The sequence below is a fragment of the Charadrius vociferus genome, unplaced genomic scaffold (assembly GCF_000708025.1).
Source record: "Charadrius vociferus isolate BGI_N301 unplaced genomic scaffold, ASM70802v2 scaffold147, whole genome shotgun sequence".
Lineage (NCBI taxonomy): Eukaryota > Metazoa > Chordata > Aves > Charadriiformes > Charadriidae > Charadrius > Charadrius vociferus.
The window spans coordinates 6,507,071-6,522,250 of record NW_009649570.1 but is presented as its reverse complement, the minus strand read 5'-3'; the positions used below and the strand labels follow the sequence as shown (position 1 = coordinate 6,522,250).

Sequence of the window (15,180 nt, the reverse complement as noted above, 5' to 3'; positions counted from 1 at the left end):
AAAAGAACCCCAAAGGTAATTCAGAATAGGAGCAAGTCCACACGCACTGAAGAAACAGGAAAAAAAGGATGTCATGCTCCTCTTTTCTTGAATAAGAAGTTAAATGTGAAATATGGGGGATTTTAGTAATTTGTGGTGGAATCTCCAAGACAACCAGAAGGGCGTCAGTTATGATACTAAGATATTCTAGAAACTGAGACTGCTATCTGAACGAAGAGCCAGATCCTCCCAACTATGACACCTTTGGGCAGTTTTTATGCACATAGTCCCCAACGACAATATACTCTGATTAAAGAAACTAAATCCCTGTGCACAAAGAACAAGCCATTCAGCTGTCTCTGCATACATATTACAATATAATGTTTATTTATGACTACAAACTACCCTGGTTTTGCCTATTGAAATCTGTAATCCTAAAGATGCACCAACATGTAACATCTTATCAGCCGCAACTAAAAACACTTTACTGCAAAATTAGTTATGTAACATTTGGTTCAAAAAAATCTGGCACGTGCCATTTGAGTCAACATTCAGGTTTGTAATGCATGCACAGTTCAGATGAAGGCACATAGATACGATAATTTAAAATGACCAAAGTGTTAGACATATTTTTTTATCCAATGCTAAAACTAAACCCAAGTTCTCAACACTTCTTAACAGAATTACAAAAACCTTATAGTTTTCCAAACTTAGCCGGCACAGAGCAAGGAATCCACAAACAGATAACCTCCTCGGTGAAAACACAGACCAAATGTCACTCATACAGGTTCACCTGGGCATTTTTTCCCCCCATTGTTTAAAATGCTGTTATATGAACTTCATGTAGATTTAGGTAATAAAAAAAAAAAAACCAAACAAAAACGGAGAATCCACCTAAAAATGAGTTAAAGAATTTTACATTTTTTTCTTATTGTTTAAAGCTTTTTAAGAAATAAAAACACTCTTATTAGCCTCCAACTGCCAGCAACTTCGGTGCAGTAATGGATTTTCTTAGCTTAGTGGGTTGAGATTCCAGCCCATTCTAACGGAGGCCACAGGATTGCTGTCATGGTGTGACTGGGAAACACTCACTGTATAAAGACCTCAAACCAACTTCAAGATCTTTCTGCTGCAGAGCTTGCTAGCCACCAGGTATTTTTTAAGCTGGCTGAAGGCTGTGTTTTTATGCTTTTAGTGAAGTTCAATATAAATGACAACCAGGAAATTTTTTAGTAAAAATCTGGAGAGAGAGAGATAGATATTTGTAATTGAGATTATTCTTGTCAGAGTCATGAGTTACTTGTTAAACTGGGGACATTTGTTCTGATTATGACTTTTGATAAAATCGATGTTTTTCTTTTAACAATCACAAGATTCTACTATGTGTTTTACAACAATTTTTCCATTGTTCTAAAAAGACACGAGTGTCTGATTACTGGGGGGACAATTCTGTTGCTATCCCATGTTTCCTACTATGTCATCCCTTGCAACTTACTGCTTATTCACCGGTCACACCTCAGAGTCCCATCAGAACAGCATGTTGATTGATAAGTGCATGTATCTCTCCTTTTATTACTTGCTCACCTACTTTCTTTGGTCTGAAGGCATGTTTGAATAATAACATAATTTGGGTCAGACCAACCTGTCTTGCTTTCACTGAGGCAACACCAATAACGATGTTCTGGTTTGTCTGTTCCTACTTCCAAGAAGGAAAGTCTTTCGAAGGAGAACGATGTTTTGGATGGGGAGTATTTCACCTGCACACGTTGTATGGGTTACTCCTTATTGAAATAAGATTTAGGGCTCCAGTATGAACAGTGCAATTCTCTTTTAGTAGGGCTGCCACAGCAGGGTTCCTTCTCTGCTGTTAGCTCCACATACAGCAGAACATCTGCTCACTGAATTAAAGATCACGCTGTGCATTAATTACACCTGCTGTGCACTTTTTCCAATGACTTCCAAACCACCAGTGGATTGATTTTAGACTAATCTTGCTCTTCTTAATACCATATTGAGAAAGAATATGATAATACGATGTCATAAGCCTCATCTGTGCATTTAATCAGATTGTTACCAGATCCTGTTTATATAAGTAACAAGACACAATTTTCAATCAAATTACATTTCAGCTGAAAATCCTTTCATTCAAGAAAACAGCAAAACCAGGTCACCTGTTAAGACAGTTATGCTCTGCCCTCCCAGGAGCAGAATACTTACTTGATTTCACTTAACTCAATTAGTTGAAAATAAGCCTACTCTGCCAGAGCAAGCCATAGCTGACATGTTTTGCCACTCTCCATCTGGAATAGGCACAACTGAACTTTTTCTACAGTTGTTTCTAGTCTCTGCAATCTCTTCTTAGATACCCATCTCTTATAAGCTGACATGATAAAGTGTGTTCTCACTTAAAAGTTTCAGTTAAGACACTCTTTATACATTTGTGAAGTGCTATGTTGCCTTAAATTTGCATATATGTTTAGATATTTATATACATGTATGCATTTAACTTTCAACACAAGCATATCCATAGAGCCTAAACCACCCTAAGACAGGCCATCATTACTGCTATTTATTACTGTTCTGTTTCTTTTTGCTACTTGAATAAGCAGCTTTTGTCCTACTGTCCCCATAACAAATCAGGCTTCAGCTATCACCTTTACGCACTGGAGGAAATACAATATGAGTTCACTTACTCAAGACCAAAAAGCTCATTAAAAAAATTATTTAAACGAACAGTTAAAGTCCTTTCCCATACACAAGCAAAAAAAACCCCCAAGATAAATTATGAAATGTATTTTTTCTGCATTTTCATATATATAACCCCCATATACGTTACATGTTACAATTTTTCATGAAAGCAATTCACATTTATGTTGTGTGGTTTTAAAACTTTTTTGTTTCTATGCATGTGTACACACACAAACACAGCATCAGGAACTCAAATTAATGAATTTGAGGGATGTAAGCATTCAGTTAGCTAAGGAGATTTAAAGACATGGTTCTGGAAAGTAAGGCTGCCTTCTTAAGACTTGTCCTAGATCATCAATATATGGTACAGCAAAATAAATATGGTATGCCACAGAAAGCTTTAAAGAAGATAACAAGACAAAAAGCCAACATGATTTATAGTACCACAAACCAGTTTGACAACAATATTGGATCTATTATGTTTCATTGTAAAAAAACCTCACCATTTACAGCTACAGAGTGAGGTCATATCTACCGCAACAGAGATACCATGTCTTAAAACTAAGAAGTTTTAAATTTATTCAATTATTTTTATGTAAAAACAACTCTTCAAATTCTATCCTTGAATACTGCACAGTTGACTAAAAAAACCTGCACCATAACCAAGAGCAAATACTACAGCTAAGAATTTGTAAGACTACATTTGGCAGCACTAACTGGGAAATCTTAAAGGGTATTACAGTAAACGACACTAAGGTTCATTAAAATTGTAATTTATATGGATTATTTTTACATTACTGTGCAAGAAGAAGCAATGAAAAACACCGGCAAATACTAAAGTACATCCTTTTTCCGTGGCTATTCTTAGGAATCTAAACCAATCCAATTGATTTATGGGAGGATGCCAGGGGGATGGGAGCGGTCTTTTTTCAGTGGCGCCCAGTGATAGGACGAGGGGTAATGGGCATAAACTTGAACATAGGAAGTTCCATCTTAACATGAGAAGGAACTTCTTTACTTTGAGGGTAGTGGAGCACTGGAACAGGCTGCCCAGAGAGGTGGTGGAGTCTCCCACTCTGGAGACATTCAAAACCCGCCTGGATGCCGTCCTGTGCAACCTGTTGTAGGTGACCCTGCTCTGGCAGGGGGGTTGGACTAGATGATCTCCAGAGGTCCCTTCCAACCCTCACCATTCTGTGATTCTGTGATTTCTTTGAAGCACTTACATTGGGGTAATATTCCATCACCAATAAATATTCCATACGGCCATCCGCAGTGAATCTCTCATCCCCCACAATGAAGCGGGCGATATTGTCATGTTCCATCAACGGAATCCTGTAAATGTTCCTCTCATTGACAAAGTTCTGACGATTAGCAAAAGAAAATACTTTCACAGCAACTGGACGTTCATCTAGGGAGCCTTTATACACTGCTCCATATCGTCCCCGGCCAATCAACTGCAAAAAAATTTAAATAATTAGTTCACTAAATAATAAATGAAGACAAAATCCAAGTTTTCACTCTACAAAGATTGTACGCCAACTTTAATACTGACTTACACTGTAAAAAATAGTGAACATTGTGCATATTTCGTATTGAAAACCAGAATTAGAATGCTGTCATAAAAGCTATATTGGAGCTAGAAACCTCAGCACAAGCCAACTTAGATCTTACTAAATTGATCACTAGTCTGAATACCCAGTAAATAAATCACAAATAATCTATTCAGCCATTTTACATACAGAATCAATAACATCCATGTGTTTTGTGCTGCTAATTCTTTTACTAAACTTTTGCCTGCTAAACGCTTACAGCTTTTCTGTGATCAATTTTAATTGACTCCAGAGATCACAGACACTAAGCTAAATATTTTAGATTTAGGATAGCTTTAGAAGCTGTGCCTTTTAGGTTAGTAGTAAACGATATATGCATTTGTAGTGCAAAGTAGATACCAAAAGAGATAAACAGGTTTTAACAGAAAGGAATAATTAATTCCTTAGTACCTGTGAATCTTTATTCTAGCCCCCACTATGTTAGACAGTCTTCACAGAACAGCCTTTCCCATCTCCATGGCAACTGAAGAAAGATGCAATCTCTACTCTAAACCAAAACGTAGGACCACCTTCAGGAAGAGTCCTAGTTTCTAAAGCACAAAAAAATTCTAACTATGTACGAATGTAAGCATCTATTTCATTCAAATAATTTTCAGGAAGACCTAGATATGAAACTGTAAGGATTTCATGGACCAGTATCTTTTTACTTTTTAAATACTTACAAATGGAGGAGGAAGGGAAAGCAGAAGGGATTACAAAAGTAATGCTTCTCAAGATGATAAAATAATATAACAGGAAAGTTTTTCAAAAATAGAGTACCATTTAACAGACAGACTTTCCATTTGTCAGTCTTTCCATGTCAGTGGATCGCAAAGCAGCAGCAAGTCACTTCACGGTACAAACCTGGAATGCATTCTACCCACAGATGTGAAAAGACAAACACAGGTCAAGGCAATTTGTTCTGCAACACCCTATGACTAGGGGTGAGGAGTCAGCTCCTTAGGATTTAATAAAGAGGACAGAAGACACCATAGCCAATCCCTCCACCAACAAAGTTGATGCTTTTTCCTAGACTGCATATCAGCACAAGTAATTACTTCTGGGGCTTTGCACACTTCTACAATATACATCCTTATACTCTTTTAAACTCTGCCTCAAGTACTTTTTTGTTGGCAGAAGGCACCCAAGCTTCTTTGCTGGTTAGTCTGTTGTCACCGTTTGCCCAGACCACACTGCAGCGGGGACTACGTGTCTGCAGCCTGCATCTCTAGGTGGGATTTCTAATGGGCAAAATGAGGAATAGTACCACTCCCTTAATCTCTCTCAGTCATTCTATTGATATATTTCCGGCTACAAGCTTTTACAAATGGCATAAGTTCTATCAAGCATACCAATTGCAAGCATAACATTTTGCAGTTTTCTGATTATACATCTAATACCAAGCTGAGTAGAAAGTTCTGGTTGGCCTCTAGTTGCCATGGAGATAGAGAATACCCCACTGTGAAGAATGACTATATATAAATACACCACTATCGACATATACTGCCCTATCTGCAGTAAATTCTATATTCCAAGAGTGTTACTAAAGCATTTCAAATGACTACGGTAGGATACTGTACTTAAAGCGACCAGCGTCAAGCAAAAAGATGGATCTTTTGATGCAATGCTGAAATATAGCACATCCCAATCTCCCCCAGTGTTTAGTATTTTCTTCTCAAGGCAGAACATGTTCTAGATATTGCCAACAGTACTACTAACAACACCAGGCAAAATGTAACTGCTGTAACCTTTTTTCTTTCTTTCTTTCTTTAAACTATGATTTAGAAGAAAACATTACAGGAGCACTGATACATTTATTTCTGTAACTATACCTGGGAGGTGATATGACCACAAGTGTAACTTTGAATAAAAATGAAGATTAAGAAACAGAGTTGAACATTTACCTCCAACAGCTTTAGATTATCCAGATCCAATGAGGGCTCTGATGCTGCTGCCTCCATCATGTTCATACTGTGCAAACCTTGTTTACGGTCTCCTGTGGAAGGGGGTGGGGAGGGCATTAGACAGTTTCCTTTTTTCGCTGCGCTACAAGTGAAAACAATACAACTTACCTGGGACTTGGCAGAAATACATATCGTAGGCAAGGACACAAGAAATAAAAAGGAATCCTGTAAAATCTTCTCAGAGTCAGCAAAATCAGCAGTGAAGGTGCCGACAGCTACAAACTTAAGGCTACTGTCTTCTACACAACTATTTTGATAACTGAATGTCACTGGCGATAACTATAAAGCATGTTCATAACCTCATTTAAGCAGAGGATTTGTTCAAGAAAAACAGGTCCCAAAATGCCAGCTTGGAGAAATCATAAGTCTTTCTGAACTGTTATGAAAGGGATATCACCGTAAAGCATCTGAGAGGAGAAGCGGGAGCATTATGTGCCAACATATAATAGGGACTGGGGAGAACAGAAGACATAAATATAACTGAGCAATAGTCAAAAGAACAATTAAAAAAAAAAAAAAAGATTGTCAAACCCTACCTGCAAGCATCCTGTACCCAAAGAACAGAGCAGCAATCAAAACAGCCAGTACAGACACAGATGCAAGGGCAATAACTATAGTCTCATCTCGATGAAAAGAATGAGAAGAATCTGAAAGAAAACAAGATGAAGACTCTTTAATTATAAATTTGAAAGAATCAGCACTATAAAACATGTAATTGTTATTACAACAACAGGGGAAAAAACTGTACTCTGGCTTGTAAAGCATTGCACTAAACTCTTTTTCCTCTTAAAATCTAGGGATGGCAAAATAGCTGATCAGCTCAAACACAGCTAAATGCACATTCATTGGCAGTTTTTCCCAGTCTTCCCTTGCCACCATAGAGAGAGGCACCAACAGCAGAAAGTGAATCTTCTTTCTAGCTGGCAAAGTTCAGCCCAGCCATGCAACGCCAAGTTGATGCAGTCCTGCTCTGCTCTCTGTGCCTTAATCCAGTTTCCTGGATTCCTGCCTGAATCAGCTTTGTAACCTTTACAAGTTTGGGGTTTTTTTTAACAATTTTTTCCAGAATGAAAATCTCAAAAAAGTTTGCTAATAATGGCACAAATGTGATGAACATACATTGGACACAAGTCCATTTGTGCAAATATTGTCAAAATACTTTGGGGTTTTAATTTGTTTTGTGTCAGCACTCAGGTAATTTTTAGCACAATTCTCACTCCTTAATTCACAAAAAGACAGAGACATCTCCACAGACTGCAGCAGAGTATCAAGAAACCTGACACAACAATAAAACACTGAACAAAATATTAAATAACTAGTTTTACTGAGCTTTTTTAAAAATAACATTTGATTTTTGTCAAAAGGTAAGTATCTTTCTTTTTCTTTTTTTTTTTTCTCCCCAGAGGGGGAAGAAGTTTTCATGAAAAAAATTGTTAGTGTCTTAGATAGTTAGCTTAATGCTTTTCCACGTCAGACCCCAGTCTTGCTTCTTGCAGGCATATAAAAATTCAGCCACTTTAATATAAAAATTTATTACTGCAGATACTCCTCTGATGTCAGAATCACTGGAATGTGGCACTACAAGACCTCATTTACTTTGGCTTCAGAACCAAGTTTGGGAACTATGTTTAAACCTGTCTTATATATTGCTAAAAGTACTCCTTAAAAGACTGTAATGAGGCCTAACTATGCTAAAACCACAAAATATATAATGCACACAAGGCTTAAACATTGGGTAAGTTTTTAAGTGAGACTGGAATACAATTTATCCCACTCCACACTAGCTGAATAAACTGACAAATTCACTTGGCTTGAACTGCATTTAAAAGAAATTAAACATGATTCACTTATTCCAATTCCCAGTGCGGACAGACACAAGAGAACCAGATAAGAAGAGAAAGCAAATTCAAAAGACAACAGCTTCCATTTCTACAAAACCATAATGGTAAGAGGAAATAATAAAAAGCTGGTAAAACAAAATACGAGAGTTTCAGCTGTAACAGAAGTATGTGAAAAATCACCCACCAAAAATAACATGCAGCTCATATCTGATAAACCCTTTAAGTAAGAGGGAGCTTGTGATAATCATGACACCATCAAATTTACATTTGTTCCACCAAAAGAAATACCCTCATTACTGTTTTTAGTAAAATAAATTTCACTAAGAAAATAAGCTATTGCCACAGAGCACTGTACGGTGGAACAAGAGTTGTGACTTCCATTGCGAGAAGATTAAAAGATACATGTTACAATTCTCATTTAAATTATCAATTGAAAACATATACATACATATATATTAAAAAACACAACATCATAAAGGAAACTTACATCATACAAAGCTGCATGAAATATTACAGAAGTATAAGAAGCTGAATAATTGCTGGCAGGGAAATCATAATTTTGACTTTCATATTTTTGTGAATGGAATTTACATTTTACCGGCTTATCTTTTAAAATATACATTAAATGTGGTGTTTTCTGCATTAGTACAAGACAGCACCTAGCATGCACTAGGAAAATGGAGGTTTTGAAGGGCTGAACTTTTTTGCTATAGTCTCAGCCATACTTTCTTTGACTCCACAACTAAGGGTGCAGCCATTTACATCCTTTCCATTGCTAAATACACAGTAATCGCTTCCACCACTGTTTGCCAAATGCTATCTATGCCTAAGTTTGACTGCTCTCCTTTAGTTCTTTTTACAACCAAAGGGTTAACAACACGCCTCCATCGTGAGGGCCCTCCTCTGCCCTGGAACAGGATTTTTGCTGTTCCTCCACTCCCAGCATGGCCCAGGGCGAGGGCATCCTGAGCAACAGGGTTATTCAAGCAGCTCTGCCTGCATTGGCACACTTGCACTTTCTCCCATTAGAAGCCCGTGAATGGTGGCATTATGCAGGCTGAAGAGCTACTAGAAAATCTCCAAATAACACCATTTTGTGCCGATCAGCAGTAGAAAAACATGCAGAGAAAAATGATCCTTGCTTTCTTGTTCATTGATAGACCATCACCTCTGGGGGATTTTCTCTTTAGTGGGTAGCTGTGCAGCCGCCAGGTAACCTCAAAGAGCTTCCCTGGCCTTCAACAGAAAAGAACGTTGGTTTTTTGTTTTGTTTTTGTTTTTTTTTGTTTTTTTTTTTTTTTTTTTTAAGCAGAGCCAATTCTTAAATCTTAAATTGGCTTCTCTTGAACCAATTTTTAATTCCTATAAACATTTTAAAATAACATTGTCAACATTCCAACAGCCAAGTCAGTCCTACAGTGTGAGTTACTATTGTCAGGTTGTTGAGCAACATTTGTAAATTTAAGAATAAATATAAATTTCTTAATAAGGGTAACTGAACATCTCAATGAGTGGTAATGTGCAGCTCAAAACACAATGAGTGGGTAAAACGCTGCCTATGATGGCTAGTAATTTCCCAGCAAGGACAATTTTACTATCTTTTACCTGTTAATCTATATAAAAAGAAAAGCATAAAACAAACACAATGACAAAAAGCCCAGATGACCCCAGAACCCCACTAAAAGTATTATTTCTACCTGCACTCTATCTGCTTTGTATGACTAATAACTTTTGGTGTTGCCAGATTATTGATCTTTCTGAAATAGAGTAAAAAGGATGTATTACCTATTGACCCAGTTTTAAAACCTTCCAAAACTTAACTAGACTCTAACTAATGCATTTTTTCAATCCATCTCTTTCTTTGGATATATTTCATCTTTAGCCTTTTCCGCCAGCAGCTGACTTTCCTTTAAACACTTAGATGAAAAACGCTAGCAAAGCCAAAACCAGAGAGGATCTCTTATTTCCTCTTTTATCTACTTTTAAGTAAAATAATACTTATTGTTATATATATATATATATACACACACATACATACACAGACAAGCTATATTTTTCTTGGTATTATTTGGAGATGTGTTTTAACTAACTCAACAAAAGGCGCATCAGTGTGGGTCAATAAAAGTAATTACTTTTAAGCAAGGCACTTTTTAAACAAGAATGTAAAATGCACACATATGAAAGCTTATTTTCATGTTTTCTTCCATTAACTTATAGTCCTGTCTGAAACAACCACAACTGCTTAAGATTAGCAAATTCAATACAAAAGTTTAGTTGGTATTACGCTTCCTACAGTTGCTCCAGATGCATCACAGAGCACAGACAAAATTTTCTGAAGTAAGACTTTGTTGGTCTGATACTGTTAACAACCCCATCCCCAAATCAGCAGACTCTGCTTTTAAAGTTTATTTACAATGACAAGACAACCTGCCCTACAGCTTCAGTATTTTTTCATCATGTCATAGCACAAACTGACTTTAAACACACATAACTACTATTCAATAATCTCATTTGAGTTTTTGGGATCGTTGCCAGTATTTGGGTATTTCTTTAGTGACAAACACAAAACGAACTAAAAACAAACTGTCCAACACCAGCTTCAAATTTCAGACCGGGAACACTGCTATCTCAATATTATTCCCAAGCCAACCTACAGCACAAAAAAACCCCAATAGCATATGCTGAGCAGAATTAGCTGCAGACTCTAGAAAATCCAATGATTAAGGAGTTGACCACTGAGCCAAACTCTACCTACACTTGCGTGCAGAAGATATCGGCAAAGCTTCCTCAAGTTTATGTTACTGTAACTGAAAGCAGAGGTTAGCATAGTTGTTTGTTTCACTGCTATTTATATGTGAGGTTTTTCATTCCAACTTCCACTTAGGCTCCCTGATCTAAAACAAAATCTGCCAAAACAAAAAATGAAAACCAACAGAAACTGTTGTAAGGCCCAAAATACCTTAAGAGCCAACTTCTTATCCCACTTGGATGGGAAAGGGAGAGCACCACTCACAGGGCTACTGATTCTTCAAGTAGCCATTGAAAAGGCACCCAGAACATACACACTTCTATCTTGAACATTTCTGCCAGTAATTCTGATACTAGTCAACATTTTTCTGAAGTCCACCAATCCCGTCACAAAGAAATATCACAGCAAATAGTATAACAGTCTTTTTTTTTTTTTTTAAATAAGAAACAAAGCATGACTCATTAAAACAGAGATGATCTCCTTCTGGCTGAGGAGCAGCTGGTAACCAACAAGCCACTGTTCCCAGAAGCGTCCTGACCTCACCGTCGATAAAGAGCTTTTTTTTCGAGTTCCAAAAACCTGAGTACAGCAGCTCCTGTGTATGGAGAGAATTTTGTCAAAGGTACACATAAATAATTGAGAACATATTTCAGAGAAAACTGTGAAGGGGAACACTTCTAGTACTCAGTTAGAAGTGAGTCATCTGGCTGAACCCAGCCCTGCACTTTGGATACTCTCTGCAGGCACTTCTACCACATTAGAGATTTCTCTCTCTTCTCTCAGGCATCACTGCCCTAATAGTTTCCAAACACTTATACAATATCTTTGGCAAATTATTTTTTTTTAAATTAAGCTTCCATATTGCTACACATGGAGGTTGTCTACTGCTGCCCTCCTAACCTTCCCCAGGAACAACACAGAACGAAGAACGCTGACAATGCTAATGGCATCAGGAGGAATGATATTTTTCCTTCAAATTAACTTTCCCACTATAAACATAGCCTTGTAATATTAATTAATGCAAAAGTATTCCAATCTGTGCCTATACTTGAAAAAGTTTCTTCTTTTATTTCCCTGTAATTTAACTTTCAAAAATGAAAGCCTCTTTCATGCTGCCCGTTTCCATACTTTAAAATTAGCATTTATCCTACTATCAAAGAACATTCTGAGAAATCAGAAAACTGAGACAAAACCAGGTAACAACACCTAACGCCAAAAGAGTTTGTAAACATACAGAACTCTTCCCTCTGAGCCAGAAAGACGATGCGCGATTCCTGCATCTTCCTTTCCCATCAGCAAATACTGTGAAACCTTCCAAAAGCTATCCCCTTAGCTCTCCCCACCTCAATATATCTTCCCTCTGTGGCCGCTCCAGATAAAACATCAACTAACCCACCACTACTAATGTTACTGCATCAGTTCAAGCACCAACGTTTGCGCTGTGAAGGTAAAATATTCCAGCCTGGCTGATGAACTGTGAGGAACCCATGCAGAGTTTTCACATTTCCTACTTCACCATTCAACAGATTGTTGTCCCTGATACTTTACTAAAATTACAAGGTATGACGTGAATGGAATGGGAAATGAGGAGAAGGAAGGATAGCCGCCTCCTTACAGCAGCTGAAAGCTGTCCTGAAAACTCCTCTCTACCACTATACCAAAGGTGCTACACCACCATGGCCAAAGAGCTCCCTGGGACACTGTAGACATCACTGTTACGATAAGACATCTTAAGACAGCCATGAGAAAAGGCAGGGAGTGTTAGCCATGCTGAAAAACTAGGAATCCCATGGGGAAAAATTTGATTGTATAATTAAAGGCTGTATCACAACACAAACTCCCACAAGGAAACTGTGCAAGCAATGATGTTGTTTCCTTCTAAACTTTAGATGTTTGAATATGAAACATTAGGCTTTGAAATGTTGTTTCGGTGCTATATATTTATATGGGGGTGATCATATAATAAAGGAAATTTGCACATAAATTTTCACCAGATCTCTATATTGCTGTTAAAGCTTTTCATTCTGTTTTTAGAAATCTGCCTACTCTTCATGCAAATGACTCACAGCTGTGTATCTGTCACACAGTAGTAAATAATGCTACAAAATATATGTGTGCATTTAAGTTTAGACAAGCATTGTATAAAAACATTTTAGAGAAACATACAATTATTCTATATAAAGGAAATAGGTTTTAAAAATAATTACCTATGTTCCCACAAAATTTCTGGTATCAATATACCAGAAGCCAAGTGGTCTTACAGCTGGTAAGTACCAAAATATTAGTATTTATTTAAATTGCCTTATCACCAAGTAAGTAGCAATCACCAAGTAGTCTCCAGCAAATAAGGAAAACAACATCTTTTAACCTTCACAGCACAACAGTAACATCTGATTCTTCAAAACAATTACAGCTGTATGGACTCTGATCAAAGTCAGTAAAATTACACAGGGACTCAAAGATCTGCCCATACAGATCGCTTTAAAAAGAAGCAGAGTCTTCACGCCATCCTACAACTATTTCTTTGATGTGATAGATTCAATATGTTCATTGCCAATCTGTTGCAGAAGTTGCTTTTCCATTACGGAATCTGAACAATACTGAGGATGAGATCAGAAGCATGAGGGAAACCTTACGGTTCAGTCAGCAACGCAGCGCGAGATGGAGGGCTGAAGTGTGGGGGCAATATGGCCTTCAGCTGCAGATGACTGCAAATATGCTCTGCAGACTGGAAGAGAGACTTTTCAAGTATAATTAATTCTACTTGCTTTTAAAGTTGCACTTCTTTTCACAGTGGCCCTGCACAACTTTCATGATAGCAGTATGATCTGGGTCCTTTGAAAAAACATACAATTAGCAATCTTTTCCAAGGGCCCACAGCTCTCAATCACAATCTGTTTCTCTGTTCTGTCTACACATAGCTTATACCAAACATGTCCTAGGAATCTTCCACAAAGTATAAAATAACCCCTCATCCCTACTGCATTCTAGCAGCAAATTCCAACCAAACCAAAACACCTCATCAGGTCTTTTTTTCTCCTCTTTTCTGGACAGTAATCAACATTTCTTTCCAACCAACTGACCGCTACCTCATTCCTGATCCACTGTCCCACAGCAAGAGGCTTCAGTCTTCACGACACTAGAGCAAATGACAAGAAAGCCTCCAATACAAACACTATACCAAAACTACTCAAACTATTTTAAGTAAATCTTAAATTCATTCAGTGCAAGGAAGACAATGTGAAAGAAAAAAGAAAAGTAGAGAACTTGTAACAAGGAAATATGTTAGCAGCCTTTGAGATACCACGGACACAGGTCAGACTTCCATATATGCAAAATGAATCCCAATCACACAGCCTTCTACACCAATTTAACTAAATGCATTTAACCCCACATTTTGGGTTAAGCTGGAAGTAGCAAGGTCAGAATACCTTAAAGTTATATTCTACAGACCTTTACAATGAACTCCAGCAGGAGGTAATGCCAGTTTTCCGTTAAACCTGTGCACAGCTGAGAACGATGAAAGTGAAAAAAACAGCATTTCCTAAACAACTTTTGCCATTCACCTAAGCTCTTATAAGTGCATGTTTTAAAAGAACCATTATCCTAATTCTGATTCATGAGCCCACACATTTCAAGTGAGGCTGCATCCTTCTGTAAGTGCTTGACAAATTATTAATAAATTAAAATCCATGTCCAAATTTTGTAATAAGATAGTATAAAATGTATCTGATACTTATCAATGTTGACCACCTTCAATACTTCAACCAAATTTAAGGTAAGGAAAAATATTTCACATACAATTTTTGGAGGCACCTGAATGCACAATGAAGTTAGCAAGAAAACTTCTATGGAAGAGTACTGAGCACTCGGTGCTCACACAGATGAAAAGCACAACGGGAACTGTATTTTTTGCAGGACATGGTGCAATACTCTGGCAAGATAATCCTGCCAACCAGTAAACCTAAGGCAATTTTCTTTAATAACTGAAAACGGATGTTTTTCCTGGACTTAAGAGCAAATCCCTGGTTTCTAGTCTATTGGCTTAGATGAAGCTGAAAATTTGCAGTTAGTTCCAATCATTCTATTATTTGAAGAAAAGATATAAACAGTCACCAATATATTTCCATGTTGCACTTAGCATCATCACTTTTGCTTGATTTTAACTTTCTACATAAAATCTTATATACTTAGTGTCAAGAAGTGTCCTTTATGATGCATCTTTTCATGTTTTTCTCCGTATCAGGAGAGCTATTAATTAATTAATTAATTTTAATTCATTTTTCACATAATCGCATCACTGTATGGAACCTAGGCTCTAAGAATGAACTAGACTCTCATGAGCCTTGCCGTAACATCACGACCTG

At 37.2% G+C, this 15,180-nt stretch overlaps 1 protein-coding gene across 1 annotated transcript in view; it reads right to left on the bottom strand.

The window, feature by feature from the left end:
- Positions 1-15,180, bottom strand: part of BMPR2 (bone morphogenetic protein receptor, type II (serine/threonine kinase)) — a 99,396-nt gene that overhangs the window by 15,088 nt on the left and 69,128 nt on the right. Inside the window, exons 5-7 of the mRNA XM_009890241.1 lie at positions 6,760-6,870; positions 6,164-6,255; positions 3,894-4,124 (exon numbers count right to left, since the gene is read on the bottom strand). Coding sequence (XP_009888543.1) covers positions 3,894-4,124; positions 6,164-6,255; positions 6,760-6,870 — 434 coding nt within the window. The remainder of the gene's footprint in view (positions 1-3,893; positions 4,125-6,163; positions 6,256-6,759; positions 6,871-15,180) is intronic.